The 20,444-nt window shown below is 57.5% G+C and overlaps 2 protein-coding genes and 1 long non-coding RNA gene across 3 annotated transcripts in view; 2 read left to right on the forward strand and 1 right to left on the reverse strand.

Moving 5' to 3' along the window:
* The window catches only part of TTBK1 (tau tubulin kinase 1), a 35,441-nt gene extending 16,190 nt beyond the window's left edge, over window positions 1-19,251 (reverse strand). Inside the window, exons 1-12 of the mRNA XM_055574676.1 lie at window positions 19,144-19,251; window positions 13,952-14,099; window positions 13,632-13,705; window positions 13,293-13,433; window positions 12,249-12,353; window positions 11,748-11,813; window positions 11,237-11,329; window positions 11,026-11,151; window positions 9,556-9,710; window positions 8,182-8,413; window positions 7,766-7,944; window positions 4,569-5,130 (exon numbers count right to left, since the gene is read on the reverse strand). Coding sequence (XP_055430651.1) covers window positions 4,569-5,130; window positions 7,766-7,944; window positions 8,182-8,413; window positions 9,556-9,710; window positions 11,026-11,151; window positions 11,237-11,329; window positions 11,748-11,813; window positions 12,249-12,353; window positions 13,293-13,433; window positions 13,632-13,705; window positions 13,952-14,099; window positions 19,144-19,251 — 1,989 coding nt within the window. The remainder of the gene's footprint in view (window positions 1-4,568; window positions 5,131-7,765; window positions 7,945-8,181; window positions 8,414-9,555; window positions 9,711-11,025; window positions 11,152-11,236; window positions 11,330-11,747; window positions 11,814-12,248; window positions 12,354-13,292; window positions 13,434-13,631; window positions 13,706-13,951; window positions 14,100-19,143) is intronic.
* Window positions 12,641-17,486, forward strand: LOC129647609 (uncharacterized). Its single transcript, XR_008712382.1, has 3 exons — window positions 12,641-12,885; window positions 13,318-13,415; window positions 17,095-17,486. It is a non-coding gene; the product is annotated as an uncharacterized LOC129647609 (long non-coding RNA).
* LOC129647608 (40S ribosomal protein S15a-like) lies at window positions 15,047-15,439 on the forward strand. Its single transcript, XM_055574677.1, has one exon. The coding sequence runs from the start codon at window positions 15,047-15,049 to the stop codon at window positions 15,437-15,439; it is 393 nt and encodes a 130-aa protein (XP_055430652.1).
* Window positions 19,252-20,444: the final 1,193 nt, after the last annotated feature.

The raw sequence follows: 20,444 nt of genomic DNA on the forward strand, positions 1-20,444 counted from the left end.
GGGGGGTCCAGGGGCCTGGCGCAGAAAGGGGGAGAAAGGATATGCTGTGGCTCGCCTTACACTCACTGGCCTCACCATGGTTTCCCCTCCTGCTTCTTCGTGGCCAAGTCTAGGATCGTTCTGAGCTAGTCCTGTCTGCACTGAGGGTTAGGTGTCCATCGGCCTACGTGGTGATACCAAGGGCCAGTGGCACCCACCATTGCTCACACCCTTCTCAAAGCACATGTCAGGGGCTCCAGTTCAGCACCTCAGGCAGAGTTTGGTCAGCTGCCAAAGGGACCTAGTTCCAGCACATCCTGCCGTTTCAGGCCAGGCACCACTTGTGGCCACCTCCCCGTCCTCCATGCCCAGCTGAAGTGTCACACCCGTGAAGCCACCCCAGCTTTTCTGGCAAGCTGGCTCCATTCCGAGCAGACAAGAGTCCGCCGTTATGTCCCTGTGGCCCCTTGAGTGTAAACACCGTCTCCACCTTTGCATCCTCAGCCTACCCCCTTGCCTGTGAGCCTGATTCATCTTTGTCCCCCAGCCCCTTGCACACGTGGCAGGGAAATGCTCTAGGGGCTGCCAAACAAATGTCCATGCCCTCAGGAAATGTTGACCCGCTGGGTTATCAGCCAGAGACAACTGGTAAAGGAGGGTAAACATCCCTCCCCTAGATCCCACACTCTGTCCACTGCCCTCCCCTATGGCCTAGCTTTCCCGGACACTTCTGATTTGCACGGTGAATTCCAGAGAGGAGAAATGAAGGTGTGTGTAAGAAAAAAACATTCAAGGGTCATGGTACGCACACCAAAGAACAACAGATGCTCTAAGACTGCCTGGTTCCACACTATCCTTGTCCTTACTCCCCATGGGGACGTGCAAGTGTCCCTATCTTTAAAGATTGCTTTTAGGAGGAAGTTCACACATCAGACCCCGAGCAGATGCAGCTGGGACTCGGAGGGGCTTCCTTGCACAAAGGTTGTAGGGTGGGGTCCCTGAAGGGACTTCCTGCCTGCCCTGAGCCACTTAATCTAGTTATGTTACAGGATGCAGGGAGGTCCACAAACTGTGATTCCATGTGCAGTCAGGTGTGGAGACCTCACCCAGGCTCAAGACTCTTTCCAGACCAAAAGAAGGAAAAAAATATGCCAGTCCACCCCTCCCTCTTCCCCTGCCCTCGGCGAAGGAAGGGCTAGGCTTCACCCTGCTACATTGAAACGCTGGACAACACCTGTCCTGCCCCACGTGCTCACACCCAGACACACACAGAGATACCTACATGCCCACAGGCACACCTGCTGCCATGGCCCAGCCAGCAGGCACACACATGTGTGCACACGCAGCACGAACAGACACCCACGCACCACAAAGGCTCTCTCTGACCCTGCACAAACCATCTGCTCTCTGGTCTGTTTGTTCCTCTCTCTCTTTTTGTCCCGTGGCTTGCGGGTTCTTAGTTCCTCAATCAGAGACAGAACCTGCATCCCTGAAGTGGGAGCACAGAGTCTTAACCACTAGACCACCTGGGAAGTCCCAGATTCAGCCTTGTTTTTGTTTTTGTTTTTTTTTTTTGTCTGCACTGCATGGCTTGTGGGATCTTAGTTCCCCGACCAGGGATCGAACTTGCATCCTTGGCAGTGAACATGCCTAAGCACTGGACCGCCAGGGAAGCCCCTGATCCTCTTTTAAACACACAGCCCTCAGACTGTGTGGCTCCGAGCACAGCCCTGGAGCCAGCTGGCTGGATTCAAATCCCACTTCTACCCCTTAGCAGCTGGTGACCCAGGGCTACACACTTAGCTGCTCTGAGCCTCAGCTTCCTCACCCTGTAAGCAGGGGTGGCCTCTGCACTGTGTCGCTGTGAGGGTTACGTGGGAAGAATACAGAAGCTCAGGAGCAGCGCTGCTGTTTATTCGCATTAGAACCATCACTGTGGCGACTACCCCGCCAGCTGGGACACTGTAGACGTCTGGGGTTCTCCACACACCACACGCTCTCCACACTCTGAAAGTGCACCCACATGTGTGTGCGCGGACACACGGACACACCCACACACCACTGCACACTCTTGGGTAAGCTGACACAGAAGAGCACACACGCGGCTGTAGAATGCTGCGCAAGCTTGCTTCTGTGCACTGTGGGGAAACCAAGGCCCGCACAACCTAACACCCCGGCCAGACTCACACGACCCCATTGCTCACTGAGACAGGCAGTGCCCATCCTTGCCACCAGCAGGACCTGAGCCCAAGACTGACCATACAGCAGGCCTGCATCTGCTCCCCCAAATCTCACCCCCTTGGCTGGAATTCCCCAAAGTGAGGCTGACTCCTAGGACCAGGGAGGCATCTGAAGGTGAGAAAAGCCTCCCAGATGGCTCAGCTGCACAACTCTGAGACAGTCACCAGGAAGAGACTAGAAGGGCCCAGGTCCTGAACTCGGCCTCCTGACTTTAATTCTGGGCTTTTTCTCCACCCCACACACACCACCACCATCTGTCCCCCTTCCTAGACTCTGCACCTCCCAAGGGCCCAGCCTGTTGTGTGTCTGATCTCTGACACCTCTGGTCTCTGATACAGAGGCGCAGTAGGTGTGGAATGATGAGGTGATGAATGAATGAGAGGGGATCAAGGGAGCCCAGACGGATCCTGCTCCACCTCCTGCTTACCCAGTGCTGGTTCTGATGGGAACAGAGCCCGGGTCAGCAACATAGCCATGCTGCCCAAGCCCTGCCCTGGCTGAGCCTCCAACTCAGGCTGGCTAGGACCTCTCAGGGTGGGGGCTCATGGTCCCCATTTTTTGAGCCTCCAGTTTTCCAGTGCCCAGGACAAGGCCAGGACGTACAGTCTCAGGATCTCAGGTTAGAGACTGTCTCTTCTACACACCGGGATGGGGCCTGAAGACAGTCCTGTCTGGAGCCGCCTCCTCTGGGGCACCGGGGTCTCCTGGCCAGGCCTCCCGATCTGAGCACTCAGTGGAACCGGCCCTGCACCTGGTGTCTCCCAGAGCCTCCCATGTGCAGGCCCCCACACGGGACAGTCGAAGGGAACGCACGTGGGCCCTGAGCCCTCCAGCATCACTTCCTTGGCTCTCCCCAGTCCTCTGAGGGGACATGGACCCCAGTCAGCACCCAGGGTGAGTGGTGGAGCCACTTCCTGGGTCAGAGGTCAGTCTCTGCACCACACAGAGAAACCCAAGCAGGCCAGGGACCTTCTGCCTGTTCGGACACCCCATATTTGCAAAAAAAAAAACCCAGAATACCATGAAATGTGCTGCGGCCCCTCACCCCAGCATTTATGATACAGCCACCACCAGGCCTCTCTCTGCCCATCCTGTCTCATCCCTTAGGCCTCCCACACGAGAAGGCACCACGGCAACCTGACCGGGTCCTCCCAGGGCTGCCAACATGCCGGCCCCTGTGTCCGGTTTAGGGTCCCCCCCTGCCCTGGCTCCTTCCCTCCCCATCACTGTCCGACATCCTGGCTCTCAGAGCTCACCCTCGGCACAGTGCCTGCTCTGACCCAGCACACCCCCCGCTGCCCTCACCCCTCTTCAGCAAGCTCCTTCTCGACTCAGGGAGCCCTCTCCCCGGGTGTTCTCGCCCCTTCGTCTCACTCTTTTTCAAGGTGTGAATCCCAGCTCTGCCTTCACCCTGGGCTCTCCCCACTCCACATAGTCCTCTTGAGTGACACCACCCACTCCTGTGGACTACGAGATCCCCAGATCCATCTCTCTCACTGAGATCTCTCTCCTGAACCCCAGTGCCTCCACAGTGGACATCCCCCAGGTACCATGAGGTCATTGCATCCAAATCTGAGTTGATGCTCCCTTTGAAACCATTCAGTGACAGTTCCGCTGCCCACCCAGAACGCCCCGTGTCAGCAGCGACTCCCTTGATCCTCTCCCCAACACCCCCAGGCTCCATCCACCCTGCCCCACATTCAGAGTCCCCTCCCTGCTCCATGCCCCCAGGGCGCTCTCCTGCTGGTGTCTGCCCTGTGGCCTTCCTACTGATAGGTTTGTGCCCCTTCAATCCATTTTCCACACAGCAGCCAGAGGGACCCTTCAAAAGTATCAATGGCATCATGTTGCACCCCTGCTTAAAAGCCTGCCACGCCGTGCCGTGCTAAGTTGCTTCCACTGTGTTCAACTCTGTGCGACCCCATGAACTGCAGCCTGCCAGGCTCCTCTGTCCTCTCAGTGGCTCACCAAGCCTTCAGAATCCAGCACCAAGGCCAAGGCCCTCCTGGACGGGGCCCCGGGACCCAGCTCGCAGCCTCGTCTGCTGCAACCCGCCGATCAGTGTTTCTGATTGCCACCTCTGGGCCTTTGCACACCCTGTCCCCGTGCTCTGGGAGGTCTTTCTCCTGTTTTGTCACCTGGCTGACACTGCCCCGAAGGCGAGACTCGACTCAGAACCCTGCCCCCCACAATCATGCTTGCAGACCCTTAAACCTGCCTCCCTTCATCACGGCTGCAACCGTTGGGTGCTAGCCGGCAGCCCCCAGGGAGCATACGGGAGCACTCTCAGCTGCACGCCAGGACTGTGGGCGTCAGGGGTGGGGAGTGGGGTGCAAGCCCAGCCTTACCTGTCTCTGCGGGCCAGTGGGATCCGACTCTCTCCGTCGGGGGCGGGGTCCAGAGTGCAGGGGAGAGTGGGAAGGGCTGCCAGGCGTGGGGGGCTGTGATGTCTCTGACCGGCCATCGGCCTGGCTCAGCTGGGGTGGCGGGGGCTGGGCGGGCGTCAGCCGCAGGTCCTCCTCGGCCAGCGTGTGCATGCCGCGTCCCCGGGGCCGGACGGCAGGCTCTGGCCCTGGCCGCCGCCGCTCCTCGGCCTCCTCGGGCAGCGGCCGCAGCTCCTCGGGTTCCTCGTCCGTGGTGCCCGACGTGCTAGGCTCAGCCCCCGGGGGGAAGTCCTTCAGCTCCGTCTCCTTGTCGATGATGACCCACTCCTTGCTGTCGAAGTCCTCCTCCTCGGCCAGTGGCACCGAGCGGAAGGCATTGCTCAGGGCCTCCTGCTCCACAGAGGCTGACACGTCCATGCGGCCGCTGGCCTGCCGGTCGGCGTGGCCTGTGTCCACTGACAGCATCTGCGCTGGCTGCGAGGAGCAGGCTTGCCGCGAGGGTGAGCCAGGCAGATCCATCCGTGACCTGCAAAGCCACCCCACGTGGGGCTCAGTGCCCGGCCTCTCTGGGTCCCCAAGGACCCCAAGGTGGAGCCGTATGCCTGGGACCTCCTGACTCTGGCCTTCTCCCACCCCGGGCCAGGCTCAGCCACCTCCTGGGTTGCCACCCTCCAACCTCAGTCCTTGCAAAGAGCTCACGCATTCATTCAACACACATTTTTGAATGCTTACTATGTTCCAGGAATCTAAACAAGCAGTAAGTAAAATTCTTGGGCTCAAGGAACACTGCCCTCCAGAGCACTCCCAGAAATTTGGATCTTCCTAAAGATAACTTGATGCTTGCCCAGCCAGGGCTTCCACCCGACCCAGGCTTGCACCCGATGTGCCCAAGACAAACACACCCACCTGCCCTCGAGTGTGCTGATGGTTTTCTGGCCTCTTCTACCACCACCCTTCAGGCCTACCTGGCTGGTTGCACCTCCTCCAATAAACTCCAGTGACAGCCCCCCTACCAGCCCAGGACAAAGTCCACATGATTTAGTTTGGCATTCAAGGCCCCTGGCAGCCAGACAGAGGCCCTGTTTCCCATTTCCCCTAGCCAGACCCATCTCAAAGTCACCTGCTTTTTCCTCTGTGCCTTTATAAATGCGCCTCCCCCCAACACGGCCTGCCCTTCCACCTTGAGCTGTCCACCCCAGCTCGGTGTCAACTCCCATAGGGAGCTGTTCCCTCCTGCATGATGGGGGGCTAGTTTGCCCTCCCAGGGCTGCCTCTGTCCCCTCACGTCAGAGCATGTGTGTGTTTATGAGTCTGCCGCCCCAGGAGGCGATGAGTTCTGCCAGACAGGGGCTGGGTCCCCTCTGGCTTTTGCCTCTGGGACACTGATTCTACCTGGGGACATCTCTTTTGTTGTTATCTTAACCTGTGCTGTGAATCTCACATGGCTTGCTGAGGTTCTCAACTGGGGTTTACCAGCCCCAAGGTGAGGATATTCTTCAGGAATGCTACACAAGGAAGAACTGTCCTCCCCCACATTCCAGGGTGCCCTGCTGAGAACCGCGGAGAACTCACACTCAGGCTGTGGGTAGGGGGCTGACTGCCATCCACCCCCCAGCATCGAGCCTGTGAGGGGAGTGGTACAGATCAAAGCCTCCTGTCGGCCTTTCTCAGCATCCTCCCACCCTGGCCTATGTGGGTTCTGCCAACACTAATCTGCACAGCATTTTTATCGATTTGTTCATAAACTTAAAAAAAAAACAAAGGAAGGTCACCGGGTCTTACATTCACACTCCCATTTAAGTGGCTGACGTCACTTGCTTTCCCAAGAGCATGGCTTGTTTTGATGGACATGAAGGAGAGAGAGGCTGAAGATGGGGTGGGGGGTGGTTGAAACAAGCAGGGAGGGGCACACCCTGATCCCATCTGCTTCATACACTCTCCTGCTCCCTCGTGCCCCAGAGCCCCCCAACCCTCCACCCTGCTTGAGATCCTGGCCCTTCCCTTCCAGAAAATCTCCCCTTGACCCTCTCCTCCCCTCAAACAAGCGTTCACTCTGGGCCAGACCAAGGTGTTCTCCAGGACTGTCTTTGCTCAGGGCATTTCCCACCTCCCTCTTCCACTCATCTCCCTTCCAAACTGCCCTTCCTCACTCCTTCCTGTTTCCTGAACCTTCTGGGCTACTGGGAGGAAAATGTGGTCTTCTGTCCCTGGGATTCAACCTGTAAGAGTGTGAGTGTCTGTGGATATGAGTGTGTGTGTAAGGGCTGACGGCTCCCTCAGGACAGGGCCTGCGTCCCTCCGTCCTGGGGTCACCAGAGGGATTGGCACAGGGCTGCCCTGTCTTGAGCACCCCAGAGGGGCACTGTGCCCGTCCTGGAGGTGGAGCGCAGTTTGGGGCAGAATCCAGAGCGGGGATGGTGGCTGAGGTGGGGCAGGAGGGGATAGGGGTGTGAACAAGACCCCCTGCCCCGGGGCTGGGCCTCGGGCAGCAACTCCTTTCCTGGTGCAGAGAAGGCCCCCACCTTGCTGTAAAGCCCCACCCCAAACCAAGGGAGGTGGGGTAGTCTCTCCACCCGAGGTGGTCCCACCCACCAGATGAGGATCCGGCCCTGGTCCAAGCTCCACCAGCCACTCTCATCCCACATCCTAAAGGCTCACCTTGGCTCTCAACTCTCCCAACACTCCCTCACATCAACCAGGTCCCTCCTCCCTCCCTGACATTCAGACTCCCAAGCCCTGATCCCCAAAGCTTGGTCTGTCTCCTCCTCAAACACCCCCAACACCCGCTGAATCTTCTCCAGGCCCCTCCGCTGGAGCTGGAGGAAGCTTCCCCAGTTGCTCTGAGGCCTCTGTAATTAGTCCCTAGGGAAAGAGGTTCTGGAAGCACGCCCACCTACCATCTCAGCCTTCACCTCCTCCTATGCCTGCCCCCCACCCCACGCCCCTTCGTGGCCTAAGCTGGGCCCTCTACACTCCCACACCCTCTCCAGGGCTGGTCACTGATTCTAACCGAGTCCCCAGTCCCAAGTGTAAATCTCATAACCCTTCCAGGGTCCCCCACCTCTGTCTGGAAACTGCCCTTCCTCCAGACCAGCTGTGAGAAGCTGATGGGGTAGGGGGGGACCAGGGGCCCTGGATCACACCCCTGGCTCCAGACCCACCTCCTGTCATGCAGCTCCACCCGCCCGTCTGCCGTGGACAGCCTCTCAGACTCAGGGCTGTTGACCCTCCGGTAGCGCAGAGAACGGACTGGGGTTGTCGGTGAGTCTGGGGGAGCCCGCACCGGGGAGCTGGGGACCCCGACACCACGGCTCTGCTCCTCCTCCACCACAGCGGGGGTCTGCAGGAGAGGGGAGTCCCATGAGCTGGGGCTGATGGGGCGGCTGTGGGGCTGTGGTTTTCTCAGGGCGAAGGAGGGAGCAGGAGGTCTGAGCGCTGGGTGCCAGTGATCCCAGGAGGGCGTCAGGCCAAGGAGGCAGGGCGACCAGGCAGGTGGCTGGGGAGAGGGACCCACGGGTGGGGAGCAAGGGGGCAGGGGGAGAAGGCCACCCATGTCGCCCTCCCTGGCTGCAGTTACTTTTCCAATGTTGATCCGGAGTTTGTTCCGGTTGACATCCGTCTCCTCCCAGACTTCAGCCTCAGGACCCCCAGGGTGGGGGACAAGGTGGGGGCTGGGACCCAGTCCCTCAGGGGGCCGACCAGGCAGGATCGGGGGTGCATTCTCCTGGTCGCTCAGGTGCTCGCCCTGCAACACGTCCTCGGTGTTCTCCCGGAGCAGGTCACCAGGCACTGGCGTCACGTTGACCACCCTGTGGAGGCCAGGAGGGGGCCGTGGGCAAGGCTGGTGGGGGGCTGCCCTCTCCTCTAGCCCTGGAGACCACCCATCACCCTTGGGCGGGGGCACAGGAGAGGTCCGGCAGGTTGGGGGCGTCCATAGGCCCAGCTCCATCTCTGGTTCATAGACCCTCTGGGACCATGGTACCCTCAGGTGGGTTCGGTGGGCAGAGGCTTGGAGGCGGGCTACAGCACCACCTGGCTCTGTTTATTTAGGAGATTCGCTGCTTTGTGGCCCTGCCAGCTCCCTACTGCAGTTTGCTGTCCTGATTCCTCGAGACTAGGCGTATGTGCCTGCTAAGTCGCGTCAGTCATGTCTGACTCCATACAACCCCATGGACTGTAGCCCGCCAGGCTCCTCTGTCCATGGGATTCTCCAGGCAAGAATACTGGAGTGGGTTGCCATTTCCTTCTCCAGGGGAATCTTCCCGACCCAGGGGTAAAACCCGCGGGCAGGCGAGTTTCTTTACCACTAGCACCACCTGGGAAGCCCTGGGGATTAGGAAATGGGTCTAAAGAAAGAATCACTTTGGAGTTCCTCGAGCAATGTCGTCACAGAACTGGCAGCACGTGCGCCGCCAAGTCCTGCTGAGTCTCCCCAGCGGGTCCCCTGACTCACTCCTGGGACGGTGGAGCAGGGGAGACCTCCTCACTCTGGCCCCTCCCTGGGCCACTCAGTTTTGTGCTTTTCACTTGGATCTGAGTTCGCCGACTCACCGATTACAAACATCCTCCACTCAACTGAGAGCATTTTGAGGTCAGGGGCTATTAAATTTCTTCTCTGAGCCCTACAGGGCCCAGAGCTGGGGCTCAAGACCTGGCCATGTGTGATCACCAAACTGTGGGCCCCAGGGGACCCTCACTCAGGGATCCCTGCTCCCCAGAAAGGTCAAGAACTCCAAATAAGGATGTCCATTGCAGCCCCAGATTGAAGGTGGAGGCATGGTAGGACTTCCTGGGATTCAAGAGCCCTGCTTCTGAGCACCGAGAACAGGAGAGACAGCCAGGTGGCGTCCGGGTAGGAAGAGGAGGAGAGGGTTGGCTTCCCAGGTCGGGGAGGTCTCGGGGCAGGGGTCGTCTGCCCCCCGACAGGGCCATCACCCCTCCTGAGACTCACCCAAACATGGCTGCCGTCTGCCGGGTGTTCTGTTGGGGCGGGGTGGAGGTGCTCGTGGACAGGAGGGCGTCATTGCCCGCCTTCTCCCAGTCAAAGGCCTCGTTCTCCGCAATGCCCCGCTCCTTCATGCTGTTCTCAAACACTGACATGATCAACTGCAGGGGGCGGGGGTGGCGGGAGGACAGAGCGGTGACCCCGGGGGCTAGCCAGGAGGGAGGGGGCAGGTGCTGGGGTCGCAGAGGGGAAGACAGGGGCCTTCCAGGACAGGGAGGGGCCAAGAGGGGGCATTGGAAGGAGAAGGGCACATTGATTTTAAATGAAAACATGCACACAATATGCAAATCAGCATGCAAATTATTGTCTGGACTTCAGCGCCCCCCTGGCTGGACACGAGCCCTTGGAAGTGTGTCCCGCTCATTCCTGTCCCCAGCCTCCTCTGCCATCGCCACCGGTGCAGCGGACGCCGCCGCAGCAGCAGTTTCCCCAACCCGCCACCTGGGGTCATACCTCTGCACAGAATGCTTCGTCTGCCTGCAGTGCCCAGCCCACCGTTCTCCCCCATCTGAAGCCTTCCCTGATTCCCTCGCCCACACAGCCTCAGTTTGAACTGTTCACAGGCCTACCTGCCGCCTCTACATTTCTAGCAGCCAGCCACAGGGCTCAGCACAGGGTGTGCTGGAAGCTGTGTGGTCTGAGGGACCCCATGAGGCTCAGTTAGGACTAAGGGGCATGGTCTCCCGACTACCCGAGTAAGGGATCTCTGCCAACAACCGGGTCTCTGGGTTTAGGAGGTGGCAGTCCCCCAGACGTTCCCACTTTGACTTAGCTCTCTCTCCAGACAGTTCTCTCTGCTAGCGGGACCCCCTTTACTGTGGGCCCACTGTGGGCCTGACACTATCCGTGTTCCCGAGGGGTGTGGCCATGCCTGGCACACAGCAGGTCCTGGCAGAACACTGTTTCCCCCATTCTTTGATCAGGGTCAGCAGGTCCCATTGGAGTGTGGTGAGGGCACCTTGGAAAGAGCCCTGGACTTGGAGGCAAGTGTGCCTGAGCCCTGCCCTGCTCCTCACCAGGCTACCAGGCCTCAGTTTCCTCATCTGTGAAATGGGGACAATCATCCCACTTGGTCTCCTACAGAGTTTCGATGTAAAGTCCTTGAAAGCACTTGGTTTCATTAATGATTAAGTGCTGGAATAATAACATGAAGAACACGCAATATCGCCAAAGGCTTGTTTTAAAGCTTAAATGAATTAAGTGAGGAAAAGTGCTGAGAGCAGGGTGAGCTCTTGATAAATCAGAGCTGTGACTGGTGTTTACAACAGCAGAGAACAGTTTCTTTCGTGCAGTTGGAAGAGCAGGAGAGGTGCTCGGGACCAAGCCGGCAGGGGCGTGGGGCCTCAGCAGGATAGATGGTGCTGGAGACGGCAACCCACAGAGAAGGGGGTGCAGGAGCGGGCGGCAGGCTCCCACCTGGTAATCGGGCTTCGTGAAGTAGTCAAGGCTGGCGATGTGGTCCAGGAAGAGGTGGAACTCGGAGGGCATGTGCTTCAGCAGCATCCGGTGCTCATATTTCTCCTTGATCATCCCTACCTGCTCCTGGAGGCAGGAGGGCACCAGGAGATGGAGCCCCGGCTGCCCTCCATGCCCTCGCCACCCCCAGGCCCAGCTGTGCTGGCCTTACCTTGTCCTTGATCTTTCTCCAAGGCAGCTGACCCACCGCAAACTCCACCAGCATGTAGAAAAGGGACCACAGGTCATCGTGGCGGCCCATCTCCTGGGGATGGGGGTGCGGAGGGGGTCACCCACAGCTCTCAGGTCCTTCCCTGGGAGTGGGGGCTGACCCTTCACTGAGGGACCCCAGTCAGGTTGCCTGTGGGCAGAGCTAGGGTCTCCCTGAAGCTATGGCTCCACTCCTGACCCACCAACACACAGGATCCCTCAGTCAAAAGTTCTGTGTGAGTTTTCTCATCCTCCAGAGATTCGTAGTGGGGACAGAGAGGAGGGGATCCCCCAAGTAAGGAAGAAGGTGACGTCAAGGGGATACACCAGGGGAGCCCTCCTCCAGGGTCTCTGGAGGGGCAGCTTGCAGCCCCTGCCTTGGGCTCCTCTCCACCCCACCAACAGCCTCACACCCCACCCCTGACCTGTGCCCGTACTGTCTTACCTTCCCCAGTCCCGGCCCAGCCACTCACCCGGTTCTTGTGGGCATTGACCGAGGCATAGCGTACAGTCCCCCGGAACCCGGCCACATTCCGAGGCTGCAGAGGGGAGGACACCAACAGGAACGTCACCCGCCACCCCTGACCGTGGCCACATCTCAGCCCTGCTTACCAAGCCTCCTCAGCCTACTCTAGCCCTGCCAGCCTCCCCCTCCGCCCCCCACCCCCACCCCCGCTCCGGATCACATGGGTCAAGAACAGCCTGACCCACAAGCCCAGTCTTAAACCTGCCTCCTGCCCCTGCTTGATGCCCCTGCTCGTCTGCCCTTGACTGGAGTGGGCAGACAGACCACAGGGCGTGGAAGTGGCCTGCACTCAGGCCACGGGGGAGAGGGAACGGGCTGCATGTGGCTTCAGCGCTGAGTGACACTGAGGCCAGGCCCATCTAGGCAGCTTCAGCAAAGGCTGGTGAAGGCTCCCCAGATCAGGGGCTGAGGTGAGGACGCCAGGATTCCGGTGAGCGGCGGTACTCACGGGCCGGACGTCCCCCGTGGTGTTGGTGTACTGCCGGGCCAGCCCGAAATCCAACATGTAGCACTTTCGGTAGGTGGAGGGCAGCCTGCCCATGGCAAAGTTTGACTGGGGGAAGACAGCAGCTGTGAGGGAGGCCGCCTGTGGGCTCCAAGCCCACCTGGCCCACCTCAGGAGACAAACAGCTCTGGTGAGGGCCCCTCCACCCCTCCTCACACTCACATGAGAGAAAAACACCGTGTGAGCAGGTCACGGACCCTCGTCTGAGGGGCAGGTGTGCTTATCCTCATTTCAGAGGGGAGGAAACTGAAGGCCAGCTGGGGGCTTCTCCCAGATCACACAGCAGGAGGTGACCCAGCCGGGGCCCGCCGGGCTCGGAACCCCCGGGACTCCCGGCAGGACCACGTGGCCCAGTGTAGCTGTCCTGCTCTCTGGCACCAGGCGGCCAGCATTGTCCTTGCTGTGTGACTTTGGGCCCTTCAACCAACCTTTCTGGGCCTGTTTTCACTTTTTTTTTTAATTTGTTTTTATTTATTTGGGCCTTAGCTGCAGCATGTGGAATCTAGTTCTCTGCCCAGGGATCAAACCCGGGCCCCCTGAATTGGGAGTGGAGAGTCTTAGCCACTGGACCAGCAGGCAAGTCCCTCACCACTTTAAATCGGAGGTTTTTCCCCAGCACCAAGACCCAAGATGTCACAAAATTAGCTACTTAGAATCTCTTCCCAAACCGCAGCTCCTAGGTCCTCTTCCTCAATCCCTCCATCTTTCCCCAACCCCTTCACCTTTCCAGGTTCAAGGACTATTCAGGTCAGGTGTGAGAAAAGGGAAGAGGACAGAAGATAAGGGAGGCCACGGGCATGGCCAGGGTGGGCAGAGGTGCTCCTGGGAGGCAGTGGGGAGGAGGAGGCGGTGCTGGAGAGGGAGAGCAGGAGGAGGGGACAGGCAGAAGAAGCTGTCCCCGCCCCAACCCCTGCTCTGGAGAAGAAACAGAGGGCCCAGGGAAGGGGAGAAGGTGGGGGGAGCTTCGGAGGTGGGGACCACCCTCACCGGCTTGATGTCGCGGTGCAGGAAGCCCACAGAGTGGATGGCCTCGATGGACTCCAGGATCTGCTTGCCCAGCCGCAGCGTGGTGCTCAGCGTGAAGGTGCCCCGCGGCTGACTGCGGCGCAGGTCAGCCAGGTTCCGGCCCTGCAGTGAGGGTGGGGCCCTGCTCAGCTGCCATCCAGCAGTCCACCGCCACTGTGACACTTGGCCCAGCCTCGCCACCCCGCTAAGGCTCGTGCGCACTCCCCGCTCCTCTGGAGTCCACAGTCTCCATCCTACCCCAGGTGTCCCCACCAGATCTCTTGGGGGAGAGAGAAGGGAGGATGGGCTGTGGGGGCTCACCTGGAGCTGCATCACCACGTAGTTGAACTTCTCGTTCCGGCCACAGCCAATGAACCTGCACACGTGGTCTTTCCCTGAGGGGCACAGACAGGGGTCTCCCAACTCCCACTCCTTCTTCCCTACTTCCAGCCCTAAGGTGGGCTCCTGGGGTGCTCTTGATCCCTGGTCCCCCAGCCCTGGGCCCTGGCCACTTTTCCCACCTCCCCCTCCACCTTAAGCCGATCGTGGTTCTTGGACTCGGGTCCCATAGCCCCTCACCCATCACCTACTGGCCCTGGGCCCCATCACCCTTCCCCGCCCCTCCTGCCCTGGACCCATACCTTGCAGCTTTTTGAGCACAGCCACCTCCATCTTGAGGACCTGCTTGGGTTGCTGGGCCGACTCCACCTTGAGAGCCACATTCTCCCTGGTCAGCAGGTCCATGGCCTCGTAGATCTCACCAAAGCCCCCGCCCCCGATCTTTTTGAGCTACAGAAATAGGGGAGAGGGGAAGAGGGGGCACAGAGATCAGGCTGAGTAGCTCTCTACCCAACCCACTGCTGGCTCACATCCTTCAGTGTCCTTGGAGGAGAGGATCCCCCACCCACCAGTGCTCCCACCTCCTCTCCTAGTGCTAGAGACAGCTCAGCAACTGCCCCCCTCCCCCCAACACACACACAGGGCTACACGTCACGTGGGCAGGGGGGGAAGTTATGAGACCTGAGACTCCACAGAGACATGGAGACAAACCCATGCAGGGTTCTGAAGAGATAATGGGCTGTTGTGAGCCATTTAAGGGACATAAATACCACACTTCCCCCATCCCCCACCTAGACTGAGCAGCCTCCATCCAGAAGCAAAACTAATTTCCAGAACCTCGCAGTTTCAGGTGGGTCCCCCAGGGAGGCCAGCCCTTTCTGGGGTTGGCAGTCTCCTGAAAGATGACACCAGGGGCAGAGAGCATCTCGAGGAGAGTGTCTGTGGGGTTGGGGGGTGGGGGGCGGGTACTCAACAAAGGGTGTTCTCTGCCCACGTCACTCCTGAGGCCCGAGATCAGATGCCCAAAACCAGGGTGAGTCTCCTATCCCAGGGAACATGGTGGGGATGGAAGTTTGGAGAAAAATCTGTCTGTTCCCAGGGAGCACTGCAGTGGATCTCTGACCCTCTGGGCCCCCCTCCTCCAGCATCCTCAGGCAGGGAGTGAGAAAAGACAGAGGGGAGAACTGTGAGAGAGGAAGAATTGGCCAGGGGAGATAAGCAGAGCTGAGTTAGAGGGCAGGATTAAAAGTCATTTCAAGTCAGGGGCCCAGGGCTCTTGGAGAGTGAGGGTGCTGCTGGCAAAGATGGGGGGACAGGGGAGAAGGTGCTGAGTTCTAAGTGGGGACTTCTTTGGTTTAAGAAAGATGCACACATGTTTCTGCCATCTTTCCACCAAAATGATGCACATGGAGGTTCTGGCTGATGCTCTCAAGAGCATCAACAATGACAAAAAGAGAAGCAGATGCCAGGTTCTTATCAGGCTATGCTCTAGAGTCATCATCCAGTTTCTAACTGTGATGCTGAAGCATGGTTACATTGGTGAGCTTGAAATCATCAGTGCTCACAGAGCTGGCAAAATTGTTGTGAACATCATAGGTAGGTTAGACAAGTGTAAGGGGACCAGCCCCAGATTTGAGGAGCAACTCAAAGATCTAGAAAAATGGCAGAATAACCTGTTCCCGCTCCATCAGTGTGGTTTCATTGTACTGATAGCCCCAGCTGGCATCATGAAATGTGAGGAAGCAAGACAAAAAAACACAGGAGGGAAAATCCTGAGATTCTTTTTCTAGGGTTGTAACAAATCAGGGCAAATAAAATGCCTCACTAGGAAAAAAGAAAGAAAGAAAGCAAGAAGCTGTACAGTTCCATTCTCACCTCCCAAGGAAGCCCATCCATCATGAATAGCCTGCTCTCTTCCTGAGCCCTTACTCCTGTCCTGTTGGCTTGTAACTGGCTTGTAACACACCAGCCGCAGCTGGGCTTCCTGACTCTGAGCCTCCCGCATCTCTGAACCCTCCCTGTAGCATTTACTCAGCACTCACACGCCCAATAAATGTTTAATGGTGGTTGAAACATAGGAACAGCGGAGGAAAGGGGGCAGGGCAGAGCTGAGGACTGGGAGTTCCCAGCGGGTCACAGTGGTAAACGCTCTAGAGAGAGGAGGATGCCCGGAAGATTGAGAAGACAAGTGGAAGGCTGGTTGGGTTCTTGTGCCCAAGAAAGAGGGTGGAGGAAGAACAGGGAGACACCAGAGTCCCTCTCTGCTTGAGATAAAAGGTAAGGTCAGGCTTCTAGAAGAATTTTGAACAGGAGGAGACAGAGGCAGGCTCAAGGCAACCCATGGCAGGTCTTCTTCTGGGGAACATTAAAGTCAGGGGAGATTCTAGTATCTTCTAGATTCCTTTATGGTTTTCTTTGTGGCAATATGGAGAAAAGGGCAAGGGAGAGGGTACAACCACCACCCTTTGGTTCTGTCTGCTCCAGACTCACAGATTTCATCTCAGCTCATCCCCAGAGGCTCTCGACAACTCACAGGAGTTGTCATTTTGCACAAAAGGAAAACTAAGGCACAGAGAGTTAAGTACCTTGCCCCAGTTCTCACTGCTAGTAAGTAGCAAAGCCAGGTTTCATTTAAATCCAGGCAATGGTAAAGAACTCGCTTGCCAATGCAAGAGACCCGGGTTTGATTCCTGGGTCGGGAAGGTCCCCTGGAGGAGGACATGGCAACCCACTCCAATATTCTTGCCTGGAGAATCCCATGAACAGAGGAGCCTGGAGGGCTACGGTCCATAGGATTGCTAAGAGTCAGACACAACTGAAGCGACTTAGCACATGCAATCTAATGCAGAACCCATGCTCTTAACCGCAATCTTGTAGGAACTGTTGACCATACTGGCATTAACAGTATGAGTGCTGAGATTTAAGCCCAGATTTGCCAGGTTCCAAAATCCTTGCTAGAGATGGCAAGGAGGGCTCGGGGCACCCAAGACATTTCTGACATCTACTCCCGAATTTCCCAGGACACCAAAGGGTATTTCTCTACCACCTCCACTTCCAAACAGTGTTTCTCCTCTCTTAGTTACCTACTCACCCCTACCCACCCATTACAGAACCTCTGGGGGCAGAAGAGTACACCGGGCACAGAGGCTAGTTCCCTAATAATAGTTTTAGAAGGCCATGAAAATGTTCTAATTTCTTTTAAAGTCAGAAGGGAATAAATAAACTTTTAGATAAAATTTTTATTATATAATATTAATTTATTCCTTATTATAGCACTGCAATCACACAGTTGCAATTTTTGGCACTTTATTATTTTTGAAGAGGCCAGTGGAGGCAAAACTGACTGCCCAAGCCCCACAAAAGTCACAGAACAGCTTTGCCCACGCCCAGTAACAGGAACATCCTCATAACTAGACCCTGTTCCTTCCCTCCTACATTTTTTCAGGAGCCCCTCCACTGCTGAAGGACCTCGATACAATAGGACACAATAGGACCAGCATTCACTTAGGAAAAAGGAAACCTGTTTTCTTGGGCCAGCTCTGGGTGACCCGGGATGAGTTTCTGCTTTTCTCCTTCTGTAAAATGAGTGGGACTACAATAGGTCACAATTCTCCCTTGGCTCTGTGACCTTGATTCTTGGAGAGGCTAATTCTTGGGAAATGAATGGCAGAGCTCTGTGACTGTTGCGCCAGCAATCAGACAGACCTGGCTTCACCGGCCAGTCATGGGAGCCTAGCAGGTTAGCTCATCTTTGTGTCTCAGTTTCCATACCTGTGAAATGGGAATAATAATGGTACTTATCCCATAGGTTGTTGAGGTCAGGCATGTAAGGGACTTTACACATTGCCTGGCCACAGTATGTGCTCAAAATAAATGCTAAGTTTTTATTGTTATTATAGTTGTTTATTCTGATTCTGAGAGGCACCCCTCAAGAAGAAAGCTGTCATTTTAAAATACTCCACCTAGTGCCATGGACCCTCCTTTTCTCCTGGCATAGACCATCTGGGAGGCTTGTTCTTGGTTCCTGAGCTGTGCCTCACTCCTGGCCCTCGTGGAGACTGGCTGACGGGGGTGCATCTGGCACCCTACCCTCTCTACTTCTCCAGGATCCAGGGAGGGAGTGAGGGGAAAGAGAGTTCACACTGGCAAAGACTAAGGGCTTGCTCCCTGTCCCCCGACCTGACCTCTACCACTTCTCTCCCCACTCATCTCCCACCCCCTCCCTCAAAAAGCACAGGAAAGTTCTAACCCAAACTCATTATGCTGGTGAACACCCTCTTTTTCTCACCTCTTCAGTGCAAAAGTCCTCCTGCCCCCAGTCTGCCAGAAACTACCCTGAGCAGGACCTGGTGGGGATGGGGCCTTGGAGGAACACTCCTCACTTGGCCAGACTCTCATTCCTTTGATTTCTGCCCTGGATCCTCCTCTCCTGATTTCTGTCCCCTCCCTTTCCCTCTCAAGAAGCCCCGTCTGGGACACAGACAGCCCATTCCCTTGCTCTCTGGCTTCTCCAGCTCCTTTCTCATCCCCTGCTCCCAGTCCCAGGGACATCTCTGACGATGCATTGTGGCTTTTGCCCCTCTCCCTGGGCCACTGGCAAACCAGCCCACGGGGTGGTTGTTGCCATGGTAACCTGCAGGGCAATCGGGCCGCCCCACTCTCCTTTGAACCCTGCACCTCTGGTGAGTTGAGCCCCCACCATCTGTCCAGTGGTTAGGACTGTGCTTCCACTGCTGGGAGCAAGATTCGATCCCTCGTTGGGGAACTAAGATTCCCGCGTTATCAACAACAACAACAACAACAACAACAACAAATCAGTATTTCTACAGTAGGTCTCGTTCAGCATACACTGCACTGCCTTTGCCTCGACCCTCGCGCCTCTCCCTCCCATCCGAGGCCCAAAGCCCTGAGGAGGCTCGGACTACAATTCCCAGCAGGCCGAGCAGCCTGAAGTCCTGGGCTGGAGGAGCAAGGCACGCTGGGAGATGGAGTCTCGGCATGTTGCACCTGCCGCAGGAAGCCGTGAGGGGAGGAGGGTGGATGGAGAAGATGGAGTGCGGATGCGGTGGGAGCCGCCTGCAGGGCCTCTTTCCCCGAACTCAGGCTTTTCTGTCCTCTGCGGAAGAGGAGGGGCTCACTCGCTGCCCTTCTCCAAGGTCCAACAGAGAAAGAGCCCCCTCCCCCACCCCCGCCCTCTTCCCCTCCCTGAGCTCTGCAGCTCCCGCTCCGACATCCAACCAAGAGTTTTTTCAACCAACATGACCTAGCGGGGAAAGGGGTGAGAGACGGCGGGGTTGGAGAGGGGGCACTGGGAGAAAGCGATGGTCCACAAGTGTAGGCAAAAGAACTACCTGCAAGCCATGTGCAAATGAGCTTAGGGGCACCTCCCTCTTAGGGTAGGGCCGCCGCAGGCACCTGTTTTAACGGGACTCCAAGCCCTCCCTTTCCATCCTCCCCGCTCCCCTCCCGCTGCCTCGCCGGGTCACTCACTCACCACCTTCCAGCGATCCTTGACCACGTAGTTGGCCGGCAGGATGTCGGCCTGCTCCCCTCCCCCACTCATGTTGGTTTCGTCCTTAAGAGCGGCCGCTAGGCACTGCATTCGCCAGCCGGAGGGAGGGGTGTCCGCAGGGCCTGCCCTGAGGGGGCCATCTACCTGGGGAGTGGGGAGGGACTGTGAGGGAGGCGGGCTAGGACCCGGGACCCACTTGCAGATATGGAAGAGGCGACTTCCGTTCTCCTGGCTGGCATCCTTCCCTGGCCCACTGGGTAGATGCTCCAGGGGTCACTGGGGGAAGCATTGTGTAAAAACCCAGGTAGGAGTCCACAAATGCCGTTCAAGGGGAAAGAGATGCAAACTGTAAACTGGAGATGTGAAAGCCAGCAATGGGGACCCATGCGTTGGAAAAAGGAGAGGAAAATGGTGTGTGAATAGGCTGTGGGGAAAGCGTTTCCCACAGAGACAGATGCTGACGAATGTGAGGAAGACTTGCTAACTGAGGAGGACACAGGACTGGGACGGGCGCTTGAGCAGGGAGACTGGGGCCAAGAAGGACCAGCATGGGGATCCGGGCTGTGGTCCCCGCACCCACACATTTTCCATGCCACACAGTGCCCGGGAAACTGTGCATCTGAGGCTCATTGAAAGGGGAGACTTGCTGACCCAGGGAAGACCCACCCCACAATGACAGGGCGCTCTAATCAACCGTGGGAGAGGTGATCATCTGAAAATGAGGTGCTACCCAACAGCCCTTGAGGATGGTGCTGAGTGAGGAGGCTGCCACCACTCCCAGAGCTGAGCCCAAACCATGGCCACGGCCACGGTGGGTGAGAAGCAAGGATGTGAGCGGTGGGGTGGACATCAGGCGATGGACTCAAGATGTGGATTTTAGAGGTAAGGCAGCCCTGTGGTCACTCAGAGGGAGAGAGGGAGCTAAACTGGGGGGAAGTGAGGAGAGTGGGGAAGTGGAAGCAGTTAAAGAGAAGGCAGGAGAAATGCTGGGCGGCAGGGGGTCTGGATGGACAGTGGACGAGAGAGCCTCTGCCCACGCTTTTCTGTATCAACTCAGGAAGGAACACAGCTCTTGTCACCTTTGGCTAGGTAGAAGTTGGATATCAGGAGGAGTGTGAGGGCTGGGAAAGCCAGCCAGTGTTACCCAGGGAAATGTCACTGGTGCGCATGCGTGTGTCTGTGTGTGTACCTTCTGTGTGAGCGTGTTTATGTCTTTGTGTGTCCTTCTGTGTGTGTATGTGTCTATGTGTCTTTGTGTACATCTGTATCCATGTGTGCTTATA

This window comes from Bubalus kerabau, chromosome 3 (genome assembly GCF_029407905.1).
Source record: "Bubalus kerabau isolate K-KA32 ecotype Philippines breed swamp buffalo chromosome 3, PCC_UOA_SB_1v2, whole genome shotgun sequence".
Lineage (NCBI taxonomy): Eukaryota > Metazoa > Chordata > Mammalia > Artiodactyla > Bovidae > Bubalus > Bubalus kerabau.

Bases quoted from the DNA above. Each gene is read 5' to 3' on its own strand.
- LOC129647608 (XM_055574677.1), top strand. From the start codon at position 15,047: ATGATGCACATGGAGGTTCTGGCTGATGCTCTCAAGAGCATCAACAAT.